General features: G+C 37.7%; 1 protein-coding gene and 1 long non-coding RNA gene across 4 annotated transcripts in view; one reads left to right on the top strand and one right to left on the bottom strand.

Annotated features, from left to right (window-relative positions):
• The first annotated feature begins 1,092 nt into the window (after positions 1-1,092).
• The window catches only part of LOC124167753 (G-protein coupled receptor dmsr-1-like), a 96,944-nt gene continuing 73,953 nt past the window's right edge, over positions 1,093-24,083 (top strand). For both annotated transcript variants that reach the window (XM_046545765.1, XM_046545764.1), the window contains exon 1: positions 1,093-1,228. Coding sequence is in view for 1 of the 2 variants with exons in the window: in XM_046545764.1 (XP_046401720.1) it covers positions 1,204-1,228 (25 nt within the window). In the remaining variant the exon portion in view is untranslated. The remainder of the gene's footprint in view (positions 1,229-24,083) is intronic.
• LOC124167756 lies at positions 15,548-23,899 on the bottom strand. 2 transcript variants are annotated; one of them, XR_006866754.1, is made up of 3 exons: positions 23,647-23,899; positions 22,928-22,963; positions 15,548-15,899 (listed from the first exon to the last, which is right to left on the bottom strand). It is a non-coding gene; the product is annotated as an uncharacterized LOC124167756 (long non-coding RNA). The 2 variants fall into 2 exon arrangements; XR_006866755.1 differs by having other exon boundaries at positions 23,651-23,899.

The raw sequence follows: 24,083 nt of genomic DNA, 5'->3' as shown, positions 1-24,083 counted from the left end.
TCTTATGACCTATCTTATGATATAAAAAAGGTACAATTGTGGTTCTGCATTGATCGGCAATGCTAGAAAGGGGGGTCCCAACCTCCCTACGTCCCCCATAGATATCCGCCACTGTCCTATTCTATGATAACACTATCCATTACATGGCATTACAATGAACTATGATTCATCTAACGGTGAAGTTAGTTGATGCATCGCCAGTAAACAGTGTTCCTTTTCCCGAACTTTAATTCGCTGCATTAAAAAATGCCTAATAAGAATTATCCGCTTGATTAAAAATTTAGTGCGTAATATTATGGATTTCATTAAGTAAGCGTTTGAATTATCATAATAATCATCCAGAAGGCACCGCTACCATGGACCATTTCTCGGTCCTTGCTCTCTTTAAAACTTTTATACGATAAATAAACAATTGCTCAAGAGGTTTTGTTTTGTTCGTGTGAATAGTAATCTCATGCACAATAGCATTGGTTTCGCTCAATTTATCATATTATCAGCGAAAAAAGACCATGTAACCCCTCATGGTGGGTGATTCTAGGACAGCGCCTGAGGGACTGTATTCTGTAGCATTACAAAGTATCATTAAATTCTGAAATCCGGTTGTCGAATATTCCCCTTGTTGAAAAAAGAGCCAACCCAGGTATTTTTACTAGTGAGTGTCCCTTTTTAATGAGTCTCTATTTATATAGTTTTCCTAATTTTTATTATGTGTTATCGTACGGCGATAAGTGGATTTTCAATTACCTATCTCAAGCAATCTTAGTTGATACACCGCCCGTAAACGGATTACCTTTTTCAGAAATTTAATACACTATACTAAAAAAATGCTCCTTTTTATTAAGGATGCGAGGAAAAAGTTGTGTGATGACTGGCTTAAAGACATGAGAGATACGCCGCATGAAAAAATTCGCGGCCCAGCGAGAGACCACATCGCCTTTGACACATGACCTTCGACGCCGTTTTTGAGAGATACTCGCTCGTGCGAACCCGCTGAGTTGCAGCGTTGCCGCACCCTACCAGGAATATTCAGTGACGAAATGACTGTGCGTGCGTAGTTCCTGGATGGTTACTCTCGCTGAATCTCGAAAGACATACGCCGCGCCGCCGAAAGATTAATAGAGTCTGGCGAGACGCCAGATTTCTGATCCCACATCAGTACTGCCGCGGATGTAGAGCAAAACAGTGTCGCGGAAGTCAACGAAGATGCAGACGCTCACAGTTTTCATAGGTAAGTACGAAGCCATGTATTCGGATTATCTATCGATGCACCCAACGCCACGGTCATTTTACTATAATGTTGACGTGTATTTTCCATAAATAGTTACAACATAAACACTTCCAAAATCCCATCACAAAGATACGGTTTGAATGGTTTCATCTACATCTACAAATTACCCTGCGAGCCACCTCTAGGGTGTTTGGCAGGGGGTGATCAATCACCAGCATGCAGCATGCATTTGGACTCCCACATGCACACCACACCGTCCAAGAAACGTCCCGTATAATAACAAACTATACTACTATATGCTGTTAGAAATAGAATATAGAATAGAAATTCAGAAACATGCAGTAAGTTTTACATAGGTTAGTAGGCTACACTACAAGTCATGCAATCTATTTACGCGTTCTATTGCTGCCGTTATAATCTCTTATTGATCGTGGAAAAAATGACATTCGGAATCTGTCTGTTCTGCAATCTATCTCTCTTATTTTATTTATATGATCTGATCTTCCGTAGTACGTTGGCGTCCGCAAGATATGGTTAACTTCGTCAGAAAAGACACTGCTCTTGAATTTATCTAAAAGGTTTAGTCTATTTTTCAATCTACGGTCCGACAGAGATTCCCATCCGAGTTTATGTAAGAGGTCAGTTACACTAACTAGACTATCGTAACGACCTTTCACATACCTGGCAGCTCTTCTTTGGACGCGTTCTAACTCTGTTATTAAGCCTTTTTCATGAGGGTCCCAAACACTGGCAGCGTATTCCAAATGTGGTCTAACGAGGGAAAAGTAGCTAATTTCTCTCACTTTGTCGTCGCACTTTCCTAATATTCTTTTAACAAAACCCATTTTACGATTAGCTTGACCGGTTATTTCTCGAATATGTTTATTCCACGATAGATCATTATTGAGCCTAACCCCTAGATATTTCACAGATTCAACTGCCTTTAACTGCGCGCCCCGAATGACATAGTTACGCTGTAGGGAGTTATTCTTCTTCCAGAAATTCATTACGACGCATTTTTCCAAATTTAATTCTAACTGCCAAGCATCGCACCAAGCTTGGATAGCAGCAAGGTCATTCGTTAGTTCATCTATATCTTTGCTGGAACGAATTTCTCTGTAAACTACAGCGTCGTCTGCAAATAATCGTAACTTACTCTGCACTACTTCGCCAATGTCGTTTATATAAAGAAGGAATAGGAGTGGGCCAATGACACTACCCTGAGGAACGCCAGAAGTGACTCTAACCTCATTGGAGACTGCACCGTCTAATACTACTCTTTGGACGCGGTCGCTCAAAAATTCTCTAATCCAGGAAATGACATCTTCGTCTAGACCATAAGATTTCAGTTTTAATATTAACTTTCCGTGGGGTACTTTATCAAATGCCTTTTTGAAATCAAGAAAAATCGCGTCTACTGGAATGTTGTCTTCCCCGGAGACTAAAATATCGTGGGCGAAAAGCGCTAACTGAGTTTCGCACGATCTGCTTTTCCTGAATCCATGTTGATTTCCCATTAATAAGTTTTGCGCGTCTAGGTGTTTCATTACCGAGCTGACTACGATGTGTTCAAGGACTTTGCAAGAGATGGACGTTAAAGATATCGGCCTGTAATTAGATGGCTGTTCCTTGTCTCCACTTTTAAATATAGGCGTTACATTAGCGATTTTCCAGTCATTAGGTACTTCGTGTTGCTTGATGGATTTACTGAATATTAACTGCAAGTAGGGGGCAAGTTCTGAGGCTAGTTCTTTATATACGCGAGAAGGGATTTCGTCTGGACCAGGTGATTTATTTGGACTAAGCGATTTCAATATATTTTCTATTCCGAGCGTACTAATGTCAATAGCTGGCATCTTATGAATACAGGGATTGTCATCGGTCTCGGGTGAGTTTTCGGAAGGCTCCGTGAACACGCTCTTAAAGTAGGAATTTAATAAATTGGCTTTATCGTAACTGCTTGTCAACACATCTCCATTGTCGTTTCTCAGCGAACATACGGTAGATCGTTTACCTTGAACTTCCCTAACATATGACCAAAATGCTTTTGGGTTATCCTGTAACTGCTCTACTAGTGTTTTTCTTTTAAAATTCGTGAACGCATTCCTGAACGCTTCCTTCGTGGCGGCTTTAGTCATCCTATATTTTTTAATTATTAGCTCGCGTTCATTAGCGGATAAATCCGTGCTGACTTTTTTCATTTTAGCATGACACGCTCTCTGTCGCCTCAATGATTTTCTCACTTCCGCGTCGTACCATCTCGGTTCGCTGCCTTCTTTTACTATTTTACTAGGGATGTAGCTATTTATTCCCGAAGTTACGAGCGAAAGAAAAGCTTTCCAAGTATTCTCTACATTTAACTTTAATACTGATTCTTGAAACTCGGGGAAAGCATTTTTCATATGACTCTTAAACCCATCAAAATTAGCTCTTTTAAAAATGAAAACTTTACGCTCTTTTTTAAAGTTTACAGCGGTATTTAGAGAAAACTTTGCAGTTACTACCCTATGGTCACTTATTCCTTCAACAGTGCCAACGTTTATTACCTGATGTGGTATATTTGTCGCTAATAAATCAAGAATATTTTCTCCTCTGTTCGGTGCGGATGCTATTTGAAACAATGAATTAGATGTGAAAGTGTGTAATAAAGCCTCGCAGATCACTTTATCCCTCCCACCAGGAATGAAGCTATAAGTCTCCCAATCTATAGAAGGTACGTTGAAATCTCCACCCACAATCAAGTTTCTTTCAGGATACTTGGATGCTACGCTGTATATTTGATTTTGAAAATCCAACATTGACGTTATATCTGAGTTAGGTGGTCTGTAATACGAACATAATAAAATAGTTTTGAATTTTGGACATTTAATTAAACACCACACAGATTCAACGCTGGTCTCAGTTACGGTTATCGCTTGGCTGACGATTGAATTCTTTTTCCGGGTCAACTTTGTGGAAGTTGAAGTTCACATGCGATAAAACGACTTGGATTTCTTCCACGGATTTATTTTCTGCAGGAGTTATTTACTGTCATGTATTTTCTGTCAGGAGTAGGAATTTTTTTCACGGAGTTTGCGGAACGTTTTAAAATTCGTTAAATTTTTCATCGAATACCTCGCGAGGGAAAACTAAGATTTACATGTGGTTTTATTTGTTGAATTTAGAAAATAATTTTCTGTCCGCCCGTGAAATAAAATAAAATTTCATTCGACTTCCCCTTTGAATATTCACGGGGGATGGTCGCTGCGGAATTAATGTTGTCGCAATTGTTGCACACTGTGGAATCAAGGATGTTATACTTTTCCGTATTTTACTAAATATCAATAATCGCATCAACGTTGTAATCCGTATTCTGACGTTGAACTGGCCTGATTTTTATTTAAGTAAGAGATTATCGTTAAATACCGAAGAGTGAAAAAGCACTTATTGCAATTATTTTGTTCTACTGCGAACATTTGCATTTTCATGCATTCCAATAACTTATTCTCTTTCAAAGACGCTTCCCTTTTCCTTTGAAATATGTCAAAGGCTTCTTTAAATTGAGCTTCATAGAGAAAGTTATTTATGTAGGCACCATAATCGGATAATTATTATATGCTTATTAAATGAGTGGTGTCAAGTTTCAATTGGTGAAATTTAACCATTAAAATATTTGCAATAAAAACGATACACTGTCGCGTGCTTTAATATTCATATTCTTACAACCTCAAAGATAACATCAATTAAATTTGTGGCGGAAATAAATGAGTGAACCAAATGTTCGTAAGATGAAAATTCGTTGTACTGTTTTCTACGTCAATGAGACTGTTTGTGTATTTGAGAATGATGGATCACCCCACCGAAACGTCTGGCAAACATTTTTTTGAGTATGTAAGGGCCATTTGCTCATATTTAAATATTGGCGGTTCAGTACACCGTTTTCAGAGAGTGAGAGAGCAATCAAGAGGAATCTGACCGTTTTAGTCCTGCAGCGCCATCAATCGATGTACCTAGAAGCTTTAGCTGTATTTATTTTGTTTCGGAAGGAGTTTGGTTGACTGAAAATGAAACTCATCGGGAGTAATTCCCATTTTATGGACCTACAGTTATTTTTTTTTATTTTTATTTTATTCTCAAACCACCGGATACAGCTCTCATTGGCCATTTTACACCGGGGTGTTCAACAAATGTAACAAGTAAACGTAAACAAATGACCATGCCCTGGACCGGGGAAACGTACCCAGGCGGGACTCGAACCCGCAACATCTTGTTTGGCAGGTGAGAACGTTACCCAGCCGCCACCGAGGCCGGCAGTTCATTTCGGCGAGTTATGAATGAAGGAAAGGTTAGGCCAGTGGTCGGCAAACCTATTACCCAATGAGCCAAATATAAACCTTACCAATTTTTTTTTTCAAGTTGGGAGCCAAATCTGCTTGTTTAGTAAAACTTTATTACAACAAATAGGTAGTGCACTAAATGAAACTAAATTTCATTCTTAATAAATATTTATTAAAGCGAACAATGTACTTTCATCTCATTGAAAAATTTGAGTACGTTAGGTTTGTATGTAGTTGTTTTTAAAATTAGGCATGATTCCACGTTCTAATCAAGAAGACGACTTCTCAGTTTACTCTTGATAATGCTCATGCTTGAAAAATATTCTTCGCATATACATGAAGAACCAGGGGGGTTGTGTTTGAATCGTTCGTAATAATTCCACTCACTCACCATCACGAGCGGTCCATTACGAGTGCTCACCAACACGAAGGGTAATTTGTGTGTTTGAAACTTTTCGCCTCGAAGTCGTATTGGAGCCTTCGTAATGAGATGGATCAGGAGTGGTGGTTGTGGCAACGTTGTAATTTCCTTCATTTGTTTACGAATTCGTCAGTAGCGCGGTGTAAATTAAGGAGGAACCTGCGCTTCGAAATACTGCTTTCATGAGTTAGATAAACTCGATAACAACGAGTTATAATCGCTAAATTAGTCATTCATAAAAATTAAAAGTAATGCTAAATCAATCAAAATAGCTGTACAATGCATGAATTTTACTTAAAATGGAATAATCTAGTGATATGAAGAATGGCTGTTATATTGACTCTTAGGTATCGGAAGAATTTAAAAACTTTCTCTGGAAACACAGTAAAGCTTTATAACTACATCATTTGCGATGAATAAAATGAACTTAACTAATGAGACCTTTTGCTCTATTAATTTCAACCTAATTTGGAAAAATGGTTTATTTATAATTGCTGACCACCAACTCGACAACGCTGCCAACATATCGTATGCCCCGTTTACACAACGATCGTCGGGACGTTGATCCGTACGATCGTAACCTCAAAACGTCGTGTAGACGCGCAGAGTTACCATCGTAGGCCTTAGTACCTAACACTGCCGAACTTACGATGGTTAGCGCTAGTGCGCCAAGAAAAAAGAGAGCTTCCGCTTCCTCTAGCGGATTAAATTGACGCGCGATTTTGAACAAAGGACAAGCTTTAACAAAACAAAGAACAAAGGCAAGACAAGCTTTAACGTAATTCATTCACTTTAATTGGGCGGAAACATCGTACTCAGAACAGATTAATAAAAGAATAAAATATTCTAATTTCAAAAGTAAGTCATCTTTTACAGTATTAATATATTTATGCCCTGTGAGAAAAATTTAGGAGTAAGAAAAAAATGGATGGTGATAAAGGCAAGATTTTTTCGGAAGAAGAGGTGGAGGTGCTACTCGCTATCTTCTCTGATGACGATATTCAAAGAAGGTGAGTTTATTGTGCAATATTTGTGGGTATTTAGTGACTTTATTTTTCCGAAATCAAGTAATTTTAATCGCTACTTACGACAAATTGTGTTGAGCACATCGTGTCGTTTTTTAAAATACTAATTTGAGGTATGGTGCTTGCATGTAGAATGCTCTGATGGTTGTTCGGAAAATCATTTACCACTTGTAACAAATGTGTGATAAAATGTTGTACAAGTGGATAGAATTACTCAATTCATTTGAAAGTCTTAGGTCATCAAACCGTAAAATGCTGAGTGCCTCATTGATATTCGGGATTGATTACGCGTTCATAACGCATGGATTCATACGTAAAAGGTTACCGTGTGATCTACCCTTCGTAAAATGTCTTGGTGAATAGCAAAGCGTAGTAGTGTTTATCTTTCGTGTTCTAATTAAACGTTGAAGTGTAGGTTCTTACGCTGTCCAGATGTGCCTACGTGAATTATGTGTATCCTGAAAGTAATTACGTTCCTACACTCAACTATCATGGGTTTCATCTTTTTCCTCGTTCCTCTTCCTTTATTTTTGGTGTCACTGTTATGACTTCCTAGTTGCTGCATAGGCTTTGAAATTTCTTTCCTTCCTAACTAGTATTGGAACAGAAATTTCCATTCTAATGAAATGATTTAAATTAAGTTCTCCTCGTATCGGAAAACTTCTAATCAGAATATCCTATTGAGAGCAAAAGGTTTCTGGGGCCCTTGCCTTGCTTATGTTAATGGCTCATCTCTTGTAAATGCTGAATTTCCATAACTTTGTGGATGAGTTTGGGCAATAACAATGGTACATTTTCCCTCTTATCATAAGAAATACTATTTTAAGTCAGTTGTTGCAAAGTAGTTGATCACTTCCTTTACTTTGAATAGGTTGCAGAGCAATCAGAGGAGTCATGTGGGAGTGTGGGTGGAGCTGGCGGAGCGGCTGTCAACCCTAGGATACCCTAGGTCTGCTAGCCAGGTCAAAGACAAGGTTAATAACCTTAGGCGGAGGTACCTAGGGTTGAAGCGGGGGATGCGGTCAGGGGACTCTCCGCCGGAGTGGGTGCATTGGGATGTACTCCATAAACTTTATGCCACTGCTCCGGCGGGGACTCCTGAGGCAAGGATGGACTCCCTAATATCATCGTAAGTACTAACTCATAGAATGTAACTTGTGCTTCAATCACGTAATCAATTTAATGTTGCTTAGAGATATCTCTCAGTGGTAGCTTTTCATTCCTTTTAAACAATATTATATGATGGTAAATATGTAATGTGAATAAGTTTGTTGCTGTGAGCTAAGGCATAATTGAAAGATGCAAATCATCTAACTAATGTAAGTGAATGCTTGTTTGAATGAGTGTAACCTGGCATTGCACAGAATCACCGTAACTTGGTAACCCATTTGCTGTTTAGTTTATTAAGGACCATAGGGAATGGAGTCCTCAATCGGTTCCCTGTGTTTTCCCATTTGATATCATAGAAGTTCTAAATAACTGGCACGATTCCTATTCCATTGTTTGACAAGTAATGCTTCCTTAATATTGTGTTGCAGACAAGTGATCTCGGGTGATGGTGGGGGTCTATCCACCTCAGCTGGCCCATCCACCCCAGCCGCTCCAGCCACTCCATTACTATCGCGAAGGAAGAGGAGGAGTGAAGGGGACATTATAGCATACCTAAGGTCTTCCCATGAAGACTACATGGGGATGCTGAGGAGGCAGGAGGAAAGGGAGGAGAGGGCCCTGGACTACATGAGAATGCTTGTGGAGTCGGTGGTGAGAGGACCTCCCTCCAACTACCCTCTCCCATTGTGCCACCCTAATGCCAACATCTCCCCTCCTTATCCGAGCCTCCCAATTTCCATACCTTCTCCTAGCCCCCCCATTCCCACACCAACCCCCAGCCCCCCCATGCCCACACCAACCCCAAGCCGCTCTATTCCCATACCAACCCCAAGCCCTCCCACACCAACCCCAAGCCGCTCTATTCTCATACCAACCCCCAGCCCCCCCATGCCCACACCAACCCCAAGCCGCTCTATTCTCATACCAACCCCAAGCCGCTCTATTCCCATGCCAACCCCAAGCCCTCCCACACCAACCCCAAGCCCTCCCACACCAACCCCCAGCCCTCCCAAACCAACCCCAAGCCGCTCTATTCTCATACCAACCCCAAGCCGCTCTATTCCCATGCCAACCCCAAGCCCTCCCACACCAACCCCCAGCCCTCCCAAACCAACCCCAAGCCGCTCTATTCTCATACCAACCCCAAGCCGCTCTATTCCCATGCCAACCCCAAGCCCTCCCACACCAACCCCCAGCCCTCCCAAACCAACCCCAAGCCGCTCTATTCTCATACCAACCCCAAGCCGCTCTATTCCCATGCCAACCCCAAGCCCTCCCACACCAACCCCAAGCCGCTCTATTCTCATACCAACCCCAAGCCCCCCCATGCCCACACCAACCCCAAGCCGCTCTATTCACATACCAACCCCAAGCCCCACCATCTCCCCAACAACCACCAGCCCCACCATCTCCCCAACAACCACCAGCTCCACCATCTCTCCAACTGCCAGTCTATGTATTAGGAAAATTGTTGTGTTGCATCCCAAAAACCTGAAATAAAAATTGAAAAACTGAATTTTATTGTGTCTCAGTTGCTTTTCAACCCATTCCTCCCCAACAGTGCTAGTTTTCCTTCTAATAATTCGATGAGAATATTTAATTCATATCTTTTGCTTGTGTAGCTCAGCGGTTCGTGAGGCATAATGATTTTTTTATTGAAGGTGTTTCATTAGGTTTGTTTCTGCTGTAACAATTTCCTAAGGTAAGAGTGATCTAGTTACCACAGTTGACAGGCCTCCTAAAAGTGAGTGAGTATGTAAGGGTTAGGAAATGGTTGAAGGATGGTCCATTCTCACAGCGGGGTTCGCAAGTGAGGGGAAAGGCCCATGAGGGATCACATAATTGCAGTACTATGTTATAACTTTACATGAACTGGTTACTGTTGATTATGAGCTAGGTACTAATGTAAAATGTTACTGCTAGTGATAATTTACTTATGCAAAACTCATTTCTGCTCTATTCTTCCGTTAGTACTTGGGAAAGGGTCTATGTAATTATGATAGAATTGCTTAAATACAGTGCCTGCTGGCGGGTTTTACAGCAAGGTTAGAAATGAAGGGCATAACTTTTGGCTGTTTTCCTTCAGGTAGGAACAGGGTTGTAAGGAAAGCTTTGTCATGGAGAACAATCACCCTTGAGTAATTGGAAGTCCTGAAAAGGACTGGTTTATGAGTTGAGGATTTCGTCGAATTATTGAACAGCATCATAAAGTTGCTGCGCGAGAACTTCTCTCTTCTCTTCCCCATCAACAAAATTGTCCCCACCAGCTTCATCTTGGGGTTGCGGAAACATATTCTCAGCAGCATTTGCTTCTTCGAGCCAATCCGCCCAGAACACTTCCCTATTTTCCTCACAGATGTTGTGTAGGATGCAGCAGGTATTTATCACTTCCACTAGCCTTGCAACGTCCACTTCAGAGGCTTTAAGGAGGACTCGCCATCTGCCCTTGAGGCGCCCAAAAGCATTCTCCACTACCATCCGGGCCCTAGAGAGTCTGTAAGAGGTTACAATAAATTAAAATTCAGAGGATAACATGACTATGACTTCATGATGGGTATAAAACAGGAAACCCACCGGTAGTTAAAATGCTCTTCGTGGGGTCCATTTGGCCTCGGGAAAGGCTTCATCATGTTGGCTCCCAGGGGGAAAGCCCCGTCACCAATTAAATGGTACTTCTCAGGTAAGCCGCCATTAGTGATGACATCCCACAAGGCACTAGCCCGCAGCACACCAGCATCATGGACCCTCCCCGGATAGCCACTATTGCAGTAAATGAACCTGCAGAAAATAAAATATTTTTGAATATATTTATACGTGGTCAGAGTGAAGTATATAACATTATTTTTAACCATTAATGACTACTTACCTATACTGACTGTCCACTACAGCCAAAAGGATGACCGAGTGCCACCCTTTGTAATTGAAATAATCAGCTCCTCCGTGGATTGGGGTCTTAATAGGTATATGGCACCCGTCAATGGCACCGATGGTTCCTGGAAAGTTCCACCGGGTGCGGAAGCAGTTCTCCTTGGCGGCCATTTCCTCCTCCGTCGATGGGAACACTATAGATTCCATGAAATACCTGTCAAGGACAGCTCTACAGAAGTCCCTAACAATGACGTGGACAGTAGCTTTCCCCACGCCGAAAGCAAGACCTACCACTCCAAAATCAGCCCCAGATTTTAAATAGAAGAGGGCTACAGCGACCCTCTTCGCCACTGGCACGGCAGACCTCATTGCCGTATCCTGTCGACCGATGAACGGTGCCAGTTCCCGGCATAGCATGTCAAATATGCCCCTAGAGACACGAAATGTCTGGAGAAATCTATCCTCCGGCCAAGCAGGGACGTCTCTCTCCCATACCGCTTGGGCTCGAATATAAACCCAAGCTCTTCTCAGGGCTCTTCGTCGCCTAAAATTCACGGCAATTAACCGCTCCATGCGAGCAATTTCCCTTTCCATATTTTGCCTCTGGTTCCGTATCATAAGATACCTTTGGTAAGCAGCTATTGCCGCTATAACGTTACCGAAGTCCATGGCGGTTTCGACAACACAAAACTAAAATGAAAATTTAGAAATAATTGTCAATCAATGGAAGGCCATTCACAAATATTCACAGCATAGGCGATTTTCCTTTAAAATATTATTACAGGTATATATACACAGTTGCAGTTTTACAACATGAAATCGTTAATATCATTCACAAACTATCTTTCTAGATTTAAATTTACCTCCGCGTGGTCACTTGCAGTCACTTGTTATTAAACAATTCCCCAACGACGGCAGCACTGAGTTACGATGGTAACTTTTAGACGTGTAAACGTGCAGTAGTCGCGATCAACGTCGCGACGATCGTGGTGTAAACGGGGCATTAGTTTCACACCGGTTGAGCACCTTTGTTTGTTTACTTTACCTCGTGTAGTTACGTTGCATTGTGACAATATTACTCGTTTTATTATCCCTTTTACTTAGCCTTAAGTTATTAAATATACCTTTGGGCTGAAGTGATGGCGTCATTATGCCGATTTAAAGGCAAATTTGTGTCTGAAGGTAAAGGTAAGAGCTTGGATTATTTGAGGAAACGAAATGTGGCCGAAAGTGAATCCATCAATTCCATCGAAGCGATTTCAACGAGTGCATCTGTTGAAGGATATCGAATCGTTGACGTGCATTTTTAATTTCTTAAGAAATTTTTGCAATATTTCCCAACATAAAGTGTCCATCAATGTTTAAATAATCAATGTTTATGTCTTGATTTATGAAGATTAAAGTCTCTGTCGAATGACTGACACAAAGCTCTTTAATGTTTATTTCTTTGAAGATTTTCCATTCAATAGCCTCATCCATACTATTAATAAGGAGTTGATTAGTGAAAATTAGCAACTAATGTGTCAGTTATAACCCAAATGTAATTCGAATCATTAGTATCAGGATAATAAAATAATACTTGCTCCTAGTGCCGAAGTTTTAGTAAATTTGGAAGGCTGGCATTGCAACTTCTACGGACTCACTTATGTCAGCTGCCATCGATTGTTCAGGAATGCATCCTAATTTTTATCCTCCTGCAATGACTTCATGAATAGGTAAATGTATTTACTGTTGTTTTTTCAAATTATGCTAATTGGACCTTTGGAAAACGTATCAAAGTAAATTGTTTGGTCAGTGAAAAAGGAAGTACTCATGTCTATTTTATTTTATACTTTCGAAGAATTACATGGGTGAATATTCGATTAATTAGTACGCTCGCGAAGTTGTATTTCCAAATACTACATAGTCGGTACCCAACAGCAATATGCTTGTCTCGTGGTGCATTCATTTACCTGTACACCTTATTCTAGACATTTAATATCAATTAAACTGATGATGACTGATGAATGCGCTAGATTTTCTTCTTTACGCTTAGAACTTCTATTTAAATAAGTATTTTCTACAAGTTGAAAACGATGCATATTTTTCGAAATAAACGTAAAACAATTTGAAGTAGTATTCAGAAGAACAGATAAACTATCGCAAGTCTCATTATATTCTATCATTTTCGCTTTTGAAGCGATACGCCGACAATTTCAAGGGATGTATTGAATTCCGGTACCATGATTATTCGCATGTTTAATAAAATGTAGTCGCATATAGGAATTACTTTAACAACCAGCACTGATAAATTTCATATTTCGGTGTATAGCACGTTTCGAGATGAACTGAATATTCGTTTAATGAATACGTAGAAAAATGACTCCGAAAAATCCAATTCACTGGAATTATGCAGCGGTCGACAGGTGCAATATCGCTCTTCATATTTAACCTCCGTATATTTGCAACGTTGCCACTACCTCCGCCGCATAATGGCTGCTCGCTCTGCAGAAAACCGGAAGTATGTTCTTTAAACTTAAATACTGGCGCTAACATATCGGTAACCCCTTCTAAAAAAATACATACATTAAGCATCGATGTCTATTCTATGCTGTGTTAATTTTTCAACGATATATTTCGGGCCAAATTTGAGATAAAAAATGTTACAAGGGAAGGTCATCATTCTCCCATAAAGACAATGTATTTCAAGGTGGAAATCCGTCATTTTCAAATCCATAAATCTTTCTTAAATGGCCGATGACATAGTAATATTTTTTCACTATTCGATAGAAAAAATAATGAGCAACAACATATGTCAAAATAAGGGGAGGTTTTCGGGCATGTTTGAAATGATGGTTCCTCCTTAAAGTAAACAAAGGCGTAAATATGAAGTTATCGCTGAGCAGAAATATATGCTTCGGCAATTCATTCTGAAGGTACACTATATAAAATGAAACGTATTGCGACATTAATGATTTATTCATTATTAATAAACCATTAAGCGTATTAGTTATTTATATTTATGTTACATTAGCCTATTATTCTTCCATATCTGATCCATATTTTTCGGTAAATGATCGTTTTCTTATAAAGTAATTATTTTTTACAGAGTGATTAGCTTAAATGAAACGTAAAAATAACTACTTACTCAAAAATAGAAAAATATGTAGCATCGTATATGTTGCTGATAAACTATGTTTCCATAAATTGCCGTTTAAGAATCTCATAACATTTGTTGTGATTAATAAATTTTCCCTCAGCGTTGGCAAGATTTGAAATCTGCCGCTAAAGTAGCGTGTTACAATCGTGAGGGCACCCAGACTGGGAGTGGAGCCCTTAAATTTAGTGAGCTTAATCATATTAAAAAACGTATGATAGCACTGATAGGGAAGAATGCGACACACGGGCATGAAGACTTGCAGGAAATACTAATCATTTTCGATATTGAGGTAATACTAACATTAGCGTAGCAGACCCCAAGTGTAGCTAAGTTGAGTATGTCACAAAATAGAATCATTGGTTATTTCTGCAACAGAATTCATCAGATAGCCAGGTAGATAAAGAAAAAATAGTGAATCTGTGGACTCAAGTGATCTTTCTTCCTTTGACCCGACCCCATCAACCTCAAAATCTCCTTCCACATCTACTAAGGGTGTTTCAACACTTATTTCCACTTCTAATCCACTTTCCATAATTATTCAGACCCTCTCAATTACTAATCCCCACTCAAGCTCACTCACTTCCTCCTCAAATCAAACTACCACACCAAGCACCATTGTTTCAATTCTCAAGACGAGGCGGACGACTCTAAAGCAAGTCTTGCATAATATCCCATGAGGAAAAGCTTATACAGCCTGTATGTGCGACTACATAGTATGTGCAGTAAAATGGCCCAACTTATGTAGCCATTTCCTCTTGGGATTTTAGCCTGAAATTAGCTCTGAGCTCTAATTTAGTGTTTGTGTGAACTTTCCAGCCTATTGTTTTTCATTGAGAGTTATTCTGTACCATAAGTATTACTACTTATGTGCTGAATCCACTTTCCATAACCTAACACTCATACATGTTTCTATCCCCCTGCGCATTTTAATCAACTTTAATTATGCCTAGCACAAAAATTAATGCTGGAAGATAGGAGCAATGAGAGAAATGCCCATTTTTTCAAAGTTCAAGATGAAAAAAATTCCAGTAATGAAAAGAAAATTAGAAGATGAATAGGAATGGAGGGAGGTTTAAGATGTGAAAAAGATAAAATAGAATTTGATCTTCATAGGGGATTCAGTATCCAATAAGACCTGCAAGAATATCCTCAAAGCAATGCATATATACTTCATGCGCAATTCTAATTTCTTGTAATTAAATAGGGGAAGAAACACAATATAATTGCTACAAAAAATGTACTCTCCTATTTAAAAAAATTCTATAGCCTCTTGCTTAATCCTATTGGTTCAATCTACGACTCATCTTGGTTTCTAAAGGATGCTGTTATAAAATTAATGTTATTCTAATCCATTAGCTTTGTCACTATTATAGGTGAACATTTAAATTTATCTTATACAAGGTCAAGGTTATATAAAAAATAGTATCAGTAACATGCATCTTGGCATTGAATTGTCTTTATTTTCAAAGAAAAGTACAACACACAGTATCATTGATGCACTGCAATAGAAATAACGTTTTTTAAGGAGTTGGTATACATCACATTCATGGATCACATTAATGTAAAGTTGAGAAAGTACAGCATATCATAGAAACATAAAATGTTGTATGCCATAATTGATTTATTATTGATTATTGAGTATTAACAACCATTATGGATGGAAAACCTATGATCCTCATTAATCACTTTCATAAAAGTCAAATAATGCAAGCAATCATCAAATTTAAGAGTAATTCCATTCCCATTGGCAGAAAGTAATCTCCGCTGCATACCATTGTGGACATACCTACACCTAAGTAGGGAAACCAAATAGAAAATGAAGCAGAAATGGTATAAGCTAAGGAAAAGTAAGAAAAAGTAGCAGTTGAAGGAGTAAAAACATTGCTTTTACCACATGGTGATTAATTTTGTCTACCATGATCTCATTACAGCTAACCATTTTAAAGGTCTCACCTTGAACATGTTACACTGTAACGAAACCATGGTCAGACACAATAAATCACCATATGGAATTAATAAAGTTTTTATTCATTCATCTCCTATGATAAAGCATTTCCACTGAGTTACACCCACTACTATTAACTATAGTAAATAAACCTAGACCACACATGAAAGACTGTCATTCAGACTCCTGCTTATTGTACAGTGGGTGTGCCTTGGGAGGCTCAGTATGAAGAGGGCAAAAAAAAAATGTTTCAGCACATTTGAAGAGAAAAATTGGCTTGGACATCAAAACTGTTGGTATTGAAAACCAATGTTTGTTGGCGAACCCTAAAAATTGATTTAACTGTTTGGATTAGTTTTAGATTTTGGAAGATGGGTTCAGTGAAACAAGGTACATACCAAGCTTGTTGTGATAAAAAGTCACCAAGGAGTCAAGCAGTTTATCCTGCAATCTGAAGGCCTGGTTACACGGTACATAAACACATAGGCTGCTATTCTGGATGGAATAGCATCATGCTATTCTCCGATATTGCAACCGATGTTGCTATAATATAGCGTATTGCAACGCCTATGCTATTTGGTATTCAGAACGGTTGCAATTCGTGTTTTTACTACACCGGAAGACGTAATTCTCAGAATAGCATAGGCCCGTAGCAATTCACTATTCTGAACGGCGAATTGCAACCGGTAGGCTTGCTATAATATTACGCGGTCTTCGATGCCGAGCTATTCGGTATTGCAACCCTGAAAACGTGCGCATTGCGATGTCGAATTGTTTTTCTGAGGTTAAAGTAACATAATCAAGCATTGAAAAATGGAATAATAGCCAAAAATAAAACGTTATCTGCTTTATTTTAATTAAATAATAGTAGCATAAGTGATGAATATTTAACTAGTTAAGTGAATTGGTTAGAAATTAAAATTCGAGCTTAATATATGAAGCTCAAGCTTGCTTCATCGACAGTACGAAAACAATAACAATTAATGCAAAGAATTACTACGATTAGCCCAAATTTTCCGTGTTTTATTCATATTTACAACTCATAATTTTATTTCATCACTTGACTTGCTACTAAAAATATCCTCAATGTAGGCTATCAGGTCGATTCTTGAAAATTTTCAAGCTTGTGTGAACACACTAACTCACCAAATATAATAACAGTTATAGCTTTCAATGAAAACCATATATTACCATAATAATACAATATACTTTGATCAGCCGTTCATTTCCTCAATTGGACAGTATATACAAAAACATGCAACGAGTCGAAATTATTTTCCCCACTATTCGCCATCTTCTACAATTAAAACTTAAAATTTACAAACTTATAACACGGGCAGTCGACTTGAATTACTTGCTTGAAAACAAAGGATTTCTCCGAACACCAATAAAGTTTCCGAACAAATATGATTCGCCACAAACGTTTAATGGAATATCCATGTATACATCATTAATGCAATATATATATCATGTGGAATTCAATACAAATTGTTTACTCTATAGGCAAGTAAGTTATTCACACAATTAAGTTTCAGTATATCGGCACAGTTCAGGGTCTATCAAAAATTTCAGTGAGCATATTAAAATCAGCTGATACGAAAACAAAATAAGTGACACAACAGCACTTTCCACACGATTCACTTTTTCACAGTTGTTCCATCCATCCTCAAATTCACCATCACATCCCTCTGCTTTTTCCAAATCTGCAGCTGAAATATTGATACTATTCCATCATATTACATGAAAGCACAGCGGTGACGTTGCCACCTACTTCATTTCCTAAACAGAGAATGAATACTGAAATTAGGGAGTCATATAATATAAAGCTAGTATTAGAAACGAAAGCTTCTAGTTCTTACAGTAAAGCTATATCGTCACGATCAAAGCAATAAAAGTTGGTACATATTTATTTTGACATGCAACGAACAGACAGACTTCGAAGCCTAAGACAATTACGAAGAAAATCAAACATATTTTGGTTTCAATGATTATTTCGCATAACATATATCTCACGATAAAGGACCGATCGGATATAGGTAAATGATTCAATATTTATGCCCGATAAATCATCATTATAACAGTAAAATTATGACCTAACCCACCTGTCTGAAGCCATTGTGATATTATCAAAACAACAACAATCAGCTGATTTCCTAAACGAGATTTTCAAAGCGTATGATATAAATCCACGGTTTAATATAATTTTTAAATGCAAATGAAGCAATTATTTGTAATTGCAAGTCAATATTCCATAAAATACAGAAAAATATATAAAATATCTTCTCCCTCATTGGTTGCGCAAACTGTTCGGAAAGTTTTTCATACAGGAAAGGGCGGAGCTTCCAAATAGCTCGCGCAAGAAATAGCATGCCGCTATTCCGAACAAAATTATTACTACGCTTCATTCTGAATACGGGGTCGTTGCAATAATGACCCGCAGAATAGCATATGCTATTTTTTGCAACGCTTATCCAGAATAGCAGCCATAGGCTTAAAAAATAGCATATGCTATTCTGCGGGTCATTATTGCAACGACCCCGTATTCAGAATGAAGCGTAGTAATAATTTTGTTCGGAATAGCAGCATGCTATTTCTTGCGCGAGCTATTTGGAAGCTCCGCCCCTTCCCGTATGAAAAACTTTCTGAACAGTTTGCGCAACCAATGAGGGAGAAGATATTTTATATATTTTTCTGTATTTTATGGAATATTGACTTGCAATTACAAATAATTGCTTCATTTGCATTTAAAAATTATATTAAACCGTGGATTTATATAATATGCTTTGAAAATCTCGTTTAGAAAATCAGCTGATTGTTGTTGTTTTGATAATATCACAATGGCTTCAGACAGGTGGGTTAGGTCATAATTTTACTGTTATAATAATGATTTTTCGGGCATAAATATTGAATCATTTACCTATATCCGATCGTTCCTTTATCGTGAGATATATGTTATGCGAAATAATCATTGAAACCTAAATATGTTTGATTTTCTTCGTAATTGTCTTAGGCTTCGAAGTCTGTCTGTTCGTTGCATGTCAAAATAAATATGTACCAACTTTTATTGCTTTGATCGTGACGATATAGCTTTACTGTATGAACTAGAAGCTTTCGTTTCTAATACTAGCTTTATATTATATGACTCCCTAATTTCAATTCATTCTCTGTTTAGGAAATGAAGTAGGTGGCAACGTCACCGCTGTGCTTTCATGTAATATGATGGAATACTATCAATATTTCAGCTGCAGATTTGGAAAAAGCAGAGGGATGTGATGGTGAATTTGAGGATGGATGGAACAACTGTGAAAAAGTGAATCGTGTGGAAAGTGCTGTTGTGTCACTTATTATTGTTTTCGTATCAGCTGATTTTAATATGCTCACTGAAATTTTTGATAGACCCTGAACTGTGCCGATATACTGAAACTTAATTGTGTGAATAACTTACTTGCCTATAGAGGAAACAATTTGTATTGAATTCCACATGATATATATTGCATTAATGATGTATATGGATATTCCATTAAACGTTTGTGGCGAATCATATTTGTTCGGAAACTTTATTGGTGTTCGGAGAAATCCTTTGTTTTCAAGCAAGTAATTCAAGTCGACTGCCCGTGTTATAAGTTTGTAAATTTTAAGTTTTAATTGTAGAAGGTAGCGAATAGTGGGGAAAATAATTTCGACTCGTTGCATGTTTTTGTATATACTGTCCAATTGAGGAAATGAACGGCTGATCAAAGTATATGGTATTATTATGGTAATATATGGTTTTCATTGAAAGCTATAACTGTTATTGTATTTGGCGAGTTAGTGTGTTCACACAAGCTTGAAAATTTTCAAGAATCGACCTGATAGCCGACATTGAGGATATTTTTAGTAGCAAGTCAAGTGATGAAATAAAATTATGAGTTGTAAATATGAATAAAACACGGAAAATTTGGGCTAATCGTAGTAATTCTTTGCATTAATTGTTATCGTTTTCGTACTGTCGATGAAGCAAGCTTGAGCTTCATAAATTAAGCTCGAATGTTAATTTCTAACCAATTCACTTAACTAGTGAAATATTCATCACTTATGCTACTATTATTTAATTAAAATAAAGCAGATAACATTTTATTTTTGGCTATTATTCCATTTATCAATGCTTGATTATGTTACTTTAACCTCAGAAAAACAATTCGACATCGCAATGCGCACGTTTTCAGGGTTGCAATGGTTGCAATACCGAATAGCTCGGCCTCGAAGACTGCGTAATATTATAGCAAGCCTACCGGTTGCAATTCGCCGTTCAGAATAGTGAATTGCTACGGGCCTATGCTATTCTGAGAATTACGTCTTCCGGTGTAGTAAAAACACGAATTGCAACCGTTCTGAATACCAAATAGCATAGGCGTTGCAATACGCTATATTATAGCAACATCGGTTGCAATATCGGAGAATAGCATAATGCTATTCCATCCAGAATAGCAGCCATAGTTAATGAGTGAAATCATGAACGATTTTGGTGGAACAGAACATATACAAATGCATGAACCACATTAGAACAGGTTCTATTTTCTGTTCCTGCGTTCACACAAGTCTGGTGGTTATACAGTGCATTTTCATGTTCATTCACGCATTCAATCATTTAAGCATTCACTTGTGCATGTTAATGTATCATGTAACCAGGCCTTTACAGATGGTAGACTTCCTAGTAGATCTAAGAATTATTATTTATTTCCAAGATTGGTATTCTGAGAAAAATGCACACCAGAGTATTTCCATTGAAATAATTCGTCAACCAAACAACCACTGAACAGCATCCTTTGGGCTGCTATTATGGATAAGCGTTGCAAAAAATAGCATACGCTATTCTGCGGGTCATTATAGCAACGACCCCGTATTATGAATGAAGCGTAGTAATAATTTTGTTCGGAATAGCAGCATGCTATTTCTTGCGCGAGCTATTTGGAAGCTCCGCCTCTTCCCGTATGAAAAACTTTCAGAACAGTTTGCGTAACCAATGAGGGAGAAGATATTTTATATATTTTTCTGTATTTTACGGAATATTGACTTGAAATTATAAATAATTGCTTTATTTACATTTAAAAATTATATTAAACCTTGGAAATATATAATACGCTTTGAAAATCTCATTTAAGAAATCAGCTGTTTGTTGTGGTTGTGATAATTTCCCAATGGCTTCAGACAGGTGGGTTAGGTCATAATTTCGTTGTTATAATGATGATTTATCGGACATAAATATTCAATGATTTACCTATATCCGATCGGTCCTTTACCGTGAGATATATGCTATGCGAAATAATCATTGAAAGCTAAATATGTTTGATTTTCTTCGTAAATGTGTTAGGCTTCGAAGTCTGTTTGTTGCATATCAGAATTATTATGTATCAACTTTTATTGTATTGCTCGTGACGATATCGTTTTACTGTATGAACTAGAAGCTTTCGTTTCTAATGTTATCTATATATTATATGACTCCCTAATTTCAGTGTTCATTCTCTGTTTAGGAAATGAAGTAGGTGGCAACGTCACAGCTGTGCTTTCATGTATTATGATGGAATAGTATCGATATTTCAGCTGCATATTTGGAAAAAGCAGAGGGAGGTGATGGTGAATTTGAGGATGGATGGAACAGCTGTGAAAAAGTGAATCTAGCAATAGTGAATCGTGTGGAAAGTGCTGTTGTGTCAGTTATCATTGTTTTCGTATCAGCTGATTTTATTATGTGCTCACTGAAATTTTTGATAGACCCTGAACTGTGCCGATAAACTGAAACTTAATTGTGTGAATAACTTACTTGTCTATAGAGGAAACAATTTGTATTCAATTCCACATGATATATATTGTATTAATGATGTAGTGCATGGATATTCCATTAAACGTTTGTGGTGAATCATATTTGTTCGGAAACTTTATTGGTGTTCGGAGAAATCCTTTGTTTTCAAGCAAGTAATTCAAGTCGACTGCCCGTGTTTATAATTTAGTAAATTTTTAGTTTTAATTGTAGAAGGCAGCGAATAGTGGGGAAAACAATTTCGACTCGTTGCATGTATTTGTATATACTGTCCAATTGAGGAAATGAACGGCTGATCAAAGTATATGGTATTATTATGGTAATATATGGTTTTCATTGAAAGCTATAACTATTAATATATTTGGCGAGTTAGTGTGTTAACACAAGCTTGAAATTTTTCAAGAATCGACCTGATAGCCTACATTGAGGATATTTTTAGTAGCAAGTCAAGTGATGAAATAAAATTATGAATTGTAAATATGAATAAAACACGTAAAATTTGGGCTAATGGTAGTAATTCTTTGCATTAATTGTTATTGTTTTCGTACTGTCGATGAAGCAAGCTTGTGCTTCATATATTAAGCTCGAATGTTAATTCCTAACCAAATCACTTAACTAGTTAAATATTCATCACTTATGCTACTATTATTTAATTAAAATAAAGCTGATATCATTTTATTTTTGGCTATTATTCCATTTTTCAATGCTTAATTAGGTTACTTTAACCTCAGAAAAACAATTCGACATCGCAATGCGCACGTTTTCTGGTTGCAATACCGAATTGCTCGGCATCGAAGACCGCGTAATATTATAGCAAGCCTACCGGTTGCAATTCGCCGTTCAGAATAGTGAATTGCTACGGGCCTATGCTATTCTGAGAATTACGTCTTCCGGTGTAGTAAAAACACGAATTGCAACCGTTCTGAATACCAAATAGCATAGGCGTTGCAATACGCTATATTATAGCAACATCGGTTGCAATAATGAAGAATAGCATGATGCTATTCCATCCATAATAGCAGCCTTGGATTAGTATTTTAAATGTTATGATTTAGTAGGGGTTGTCCAGAAGCCTCACCCAAATTTGAACCTGGGAGAATCTGGTTGAGTCAATCTGAAAAATTAAAAATACAACAGTAACAGAAAAGCAAAATATCAAAACCTTCAGATAAAAAAATTGAACAGAAACCATTAAAATCAAAGCAAGGTAAGATGAGTCAAAATAATCTTATTCTGACATGCCTCCTAAGGCTATTCATAGCTATTTGAGGATCTATTGCTTTGGGGATATATTGCAATAGAACATAGCAGATATGCATGGTTTCAATTTGTATAATCATGGATATATAATAATTATATTCTATTTCGGAAAACCAGTTAGGTAAGTCAATGTAAGAAGCTCATTAGGCTACTCATTGACACTTAAAATATCATTCAGCAGGTAATGGGTTACAATGTAAATTTCTAAAAAGTAATTGACCCTAGTTGCTTCAAAATAAAATATTATTAAATGACATGAACTCACCACTTGCATATTAATCAAATGATATATGTTATAATTTAAATAATCCCTTTTCTTTAACACTACATGATTTTTTTTTGGAGATGCCACCATGGCAATGTGAGTTCCATCTATTACTTTGATTTTCATAGGGAATACATACATCACATATAACCAGTAAAAACCAGCCACTTAATGCATGACGCATACATACTTGCCTAAGAAATATAGCACTCAGTCTACTGCGTTCACTATTCACGGATGTTCATAAATTTTTAAACCAAGTTAGTATATACCTACGCCAGCGCTATGATATTGAATTTGGGCTACGGTCCACGGTCACCCATCGTTAAATAGATAGTCATTTATAGTTTTTGTCACCTCTTCCACACTCCGGCACAAAAAGCTTCTCTCCATGTTCATATATGCATCATAAGCTATGTATGACACTTATTGTCCAACAGCATTGACGGTAAGAGTAGCCAATACCTGTAATGAAATGAGTGTTTATCTTGAGGCAAAGTTGAACATTTGTCGACACACACGGTTACATGCTGGTGCAAATGACCTTAGTTGTCGAGGCACCCTAAACACAAATACTACTACTACGGTTACATGCGCGAGTGAGAAACAACCTTAATGTATTTTCATGGTTATCTATTCGGCTATTTTAAGTTAGAGGTAAGCTAATATGTAATGAGGCCCATGTTACACAATTAAATACAAGATACCA

This window comes from Ischnura elegans, chromosome 11 (assembly GCF_921293095.1).
Source record: "Ischnura elegans chromosome 11, ioIscEleg1.1, whole genome shotgun sequence".
NCBI classification, from domain to species: domain Eukaryota; kingdom Metazoa; phylum Arthropoda; class Insecta; order Odonata; family Coenagrionidae; genus Ischnura; species Ischnura elegans.
This window is presented reverse-complemented; position numbering and strand designations above follow the sequence as displayed.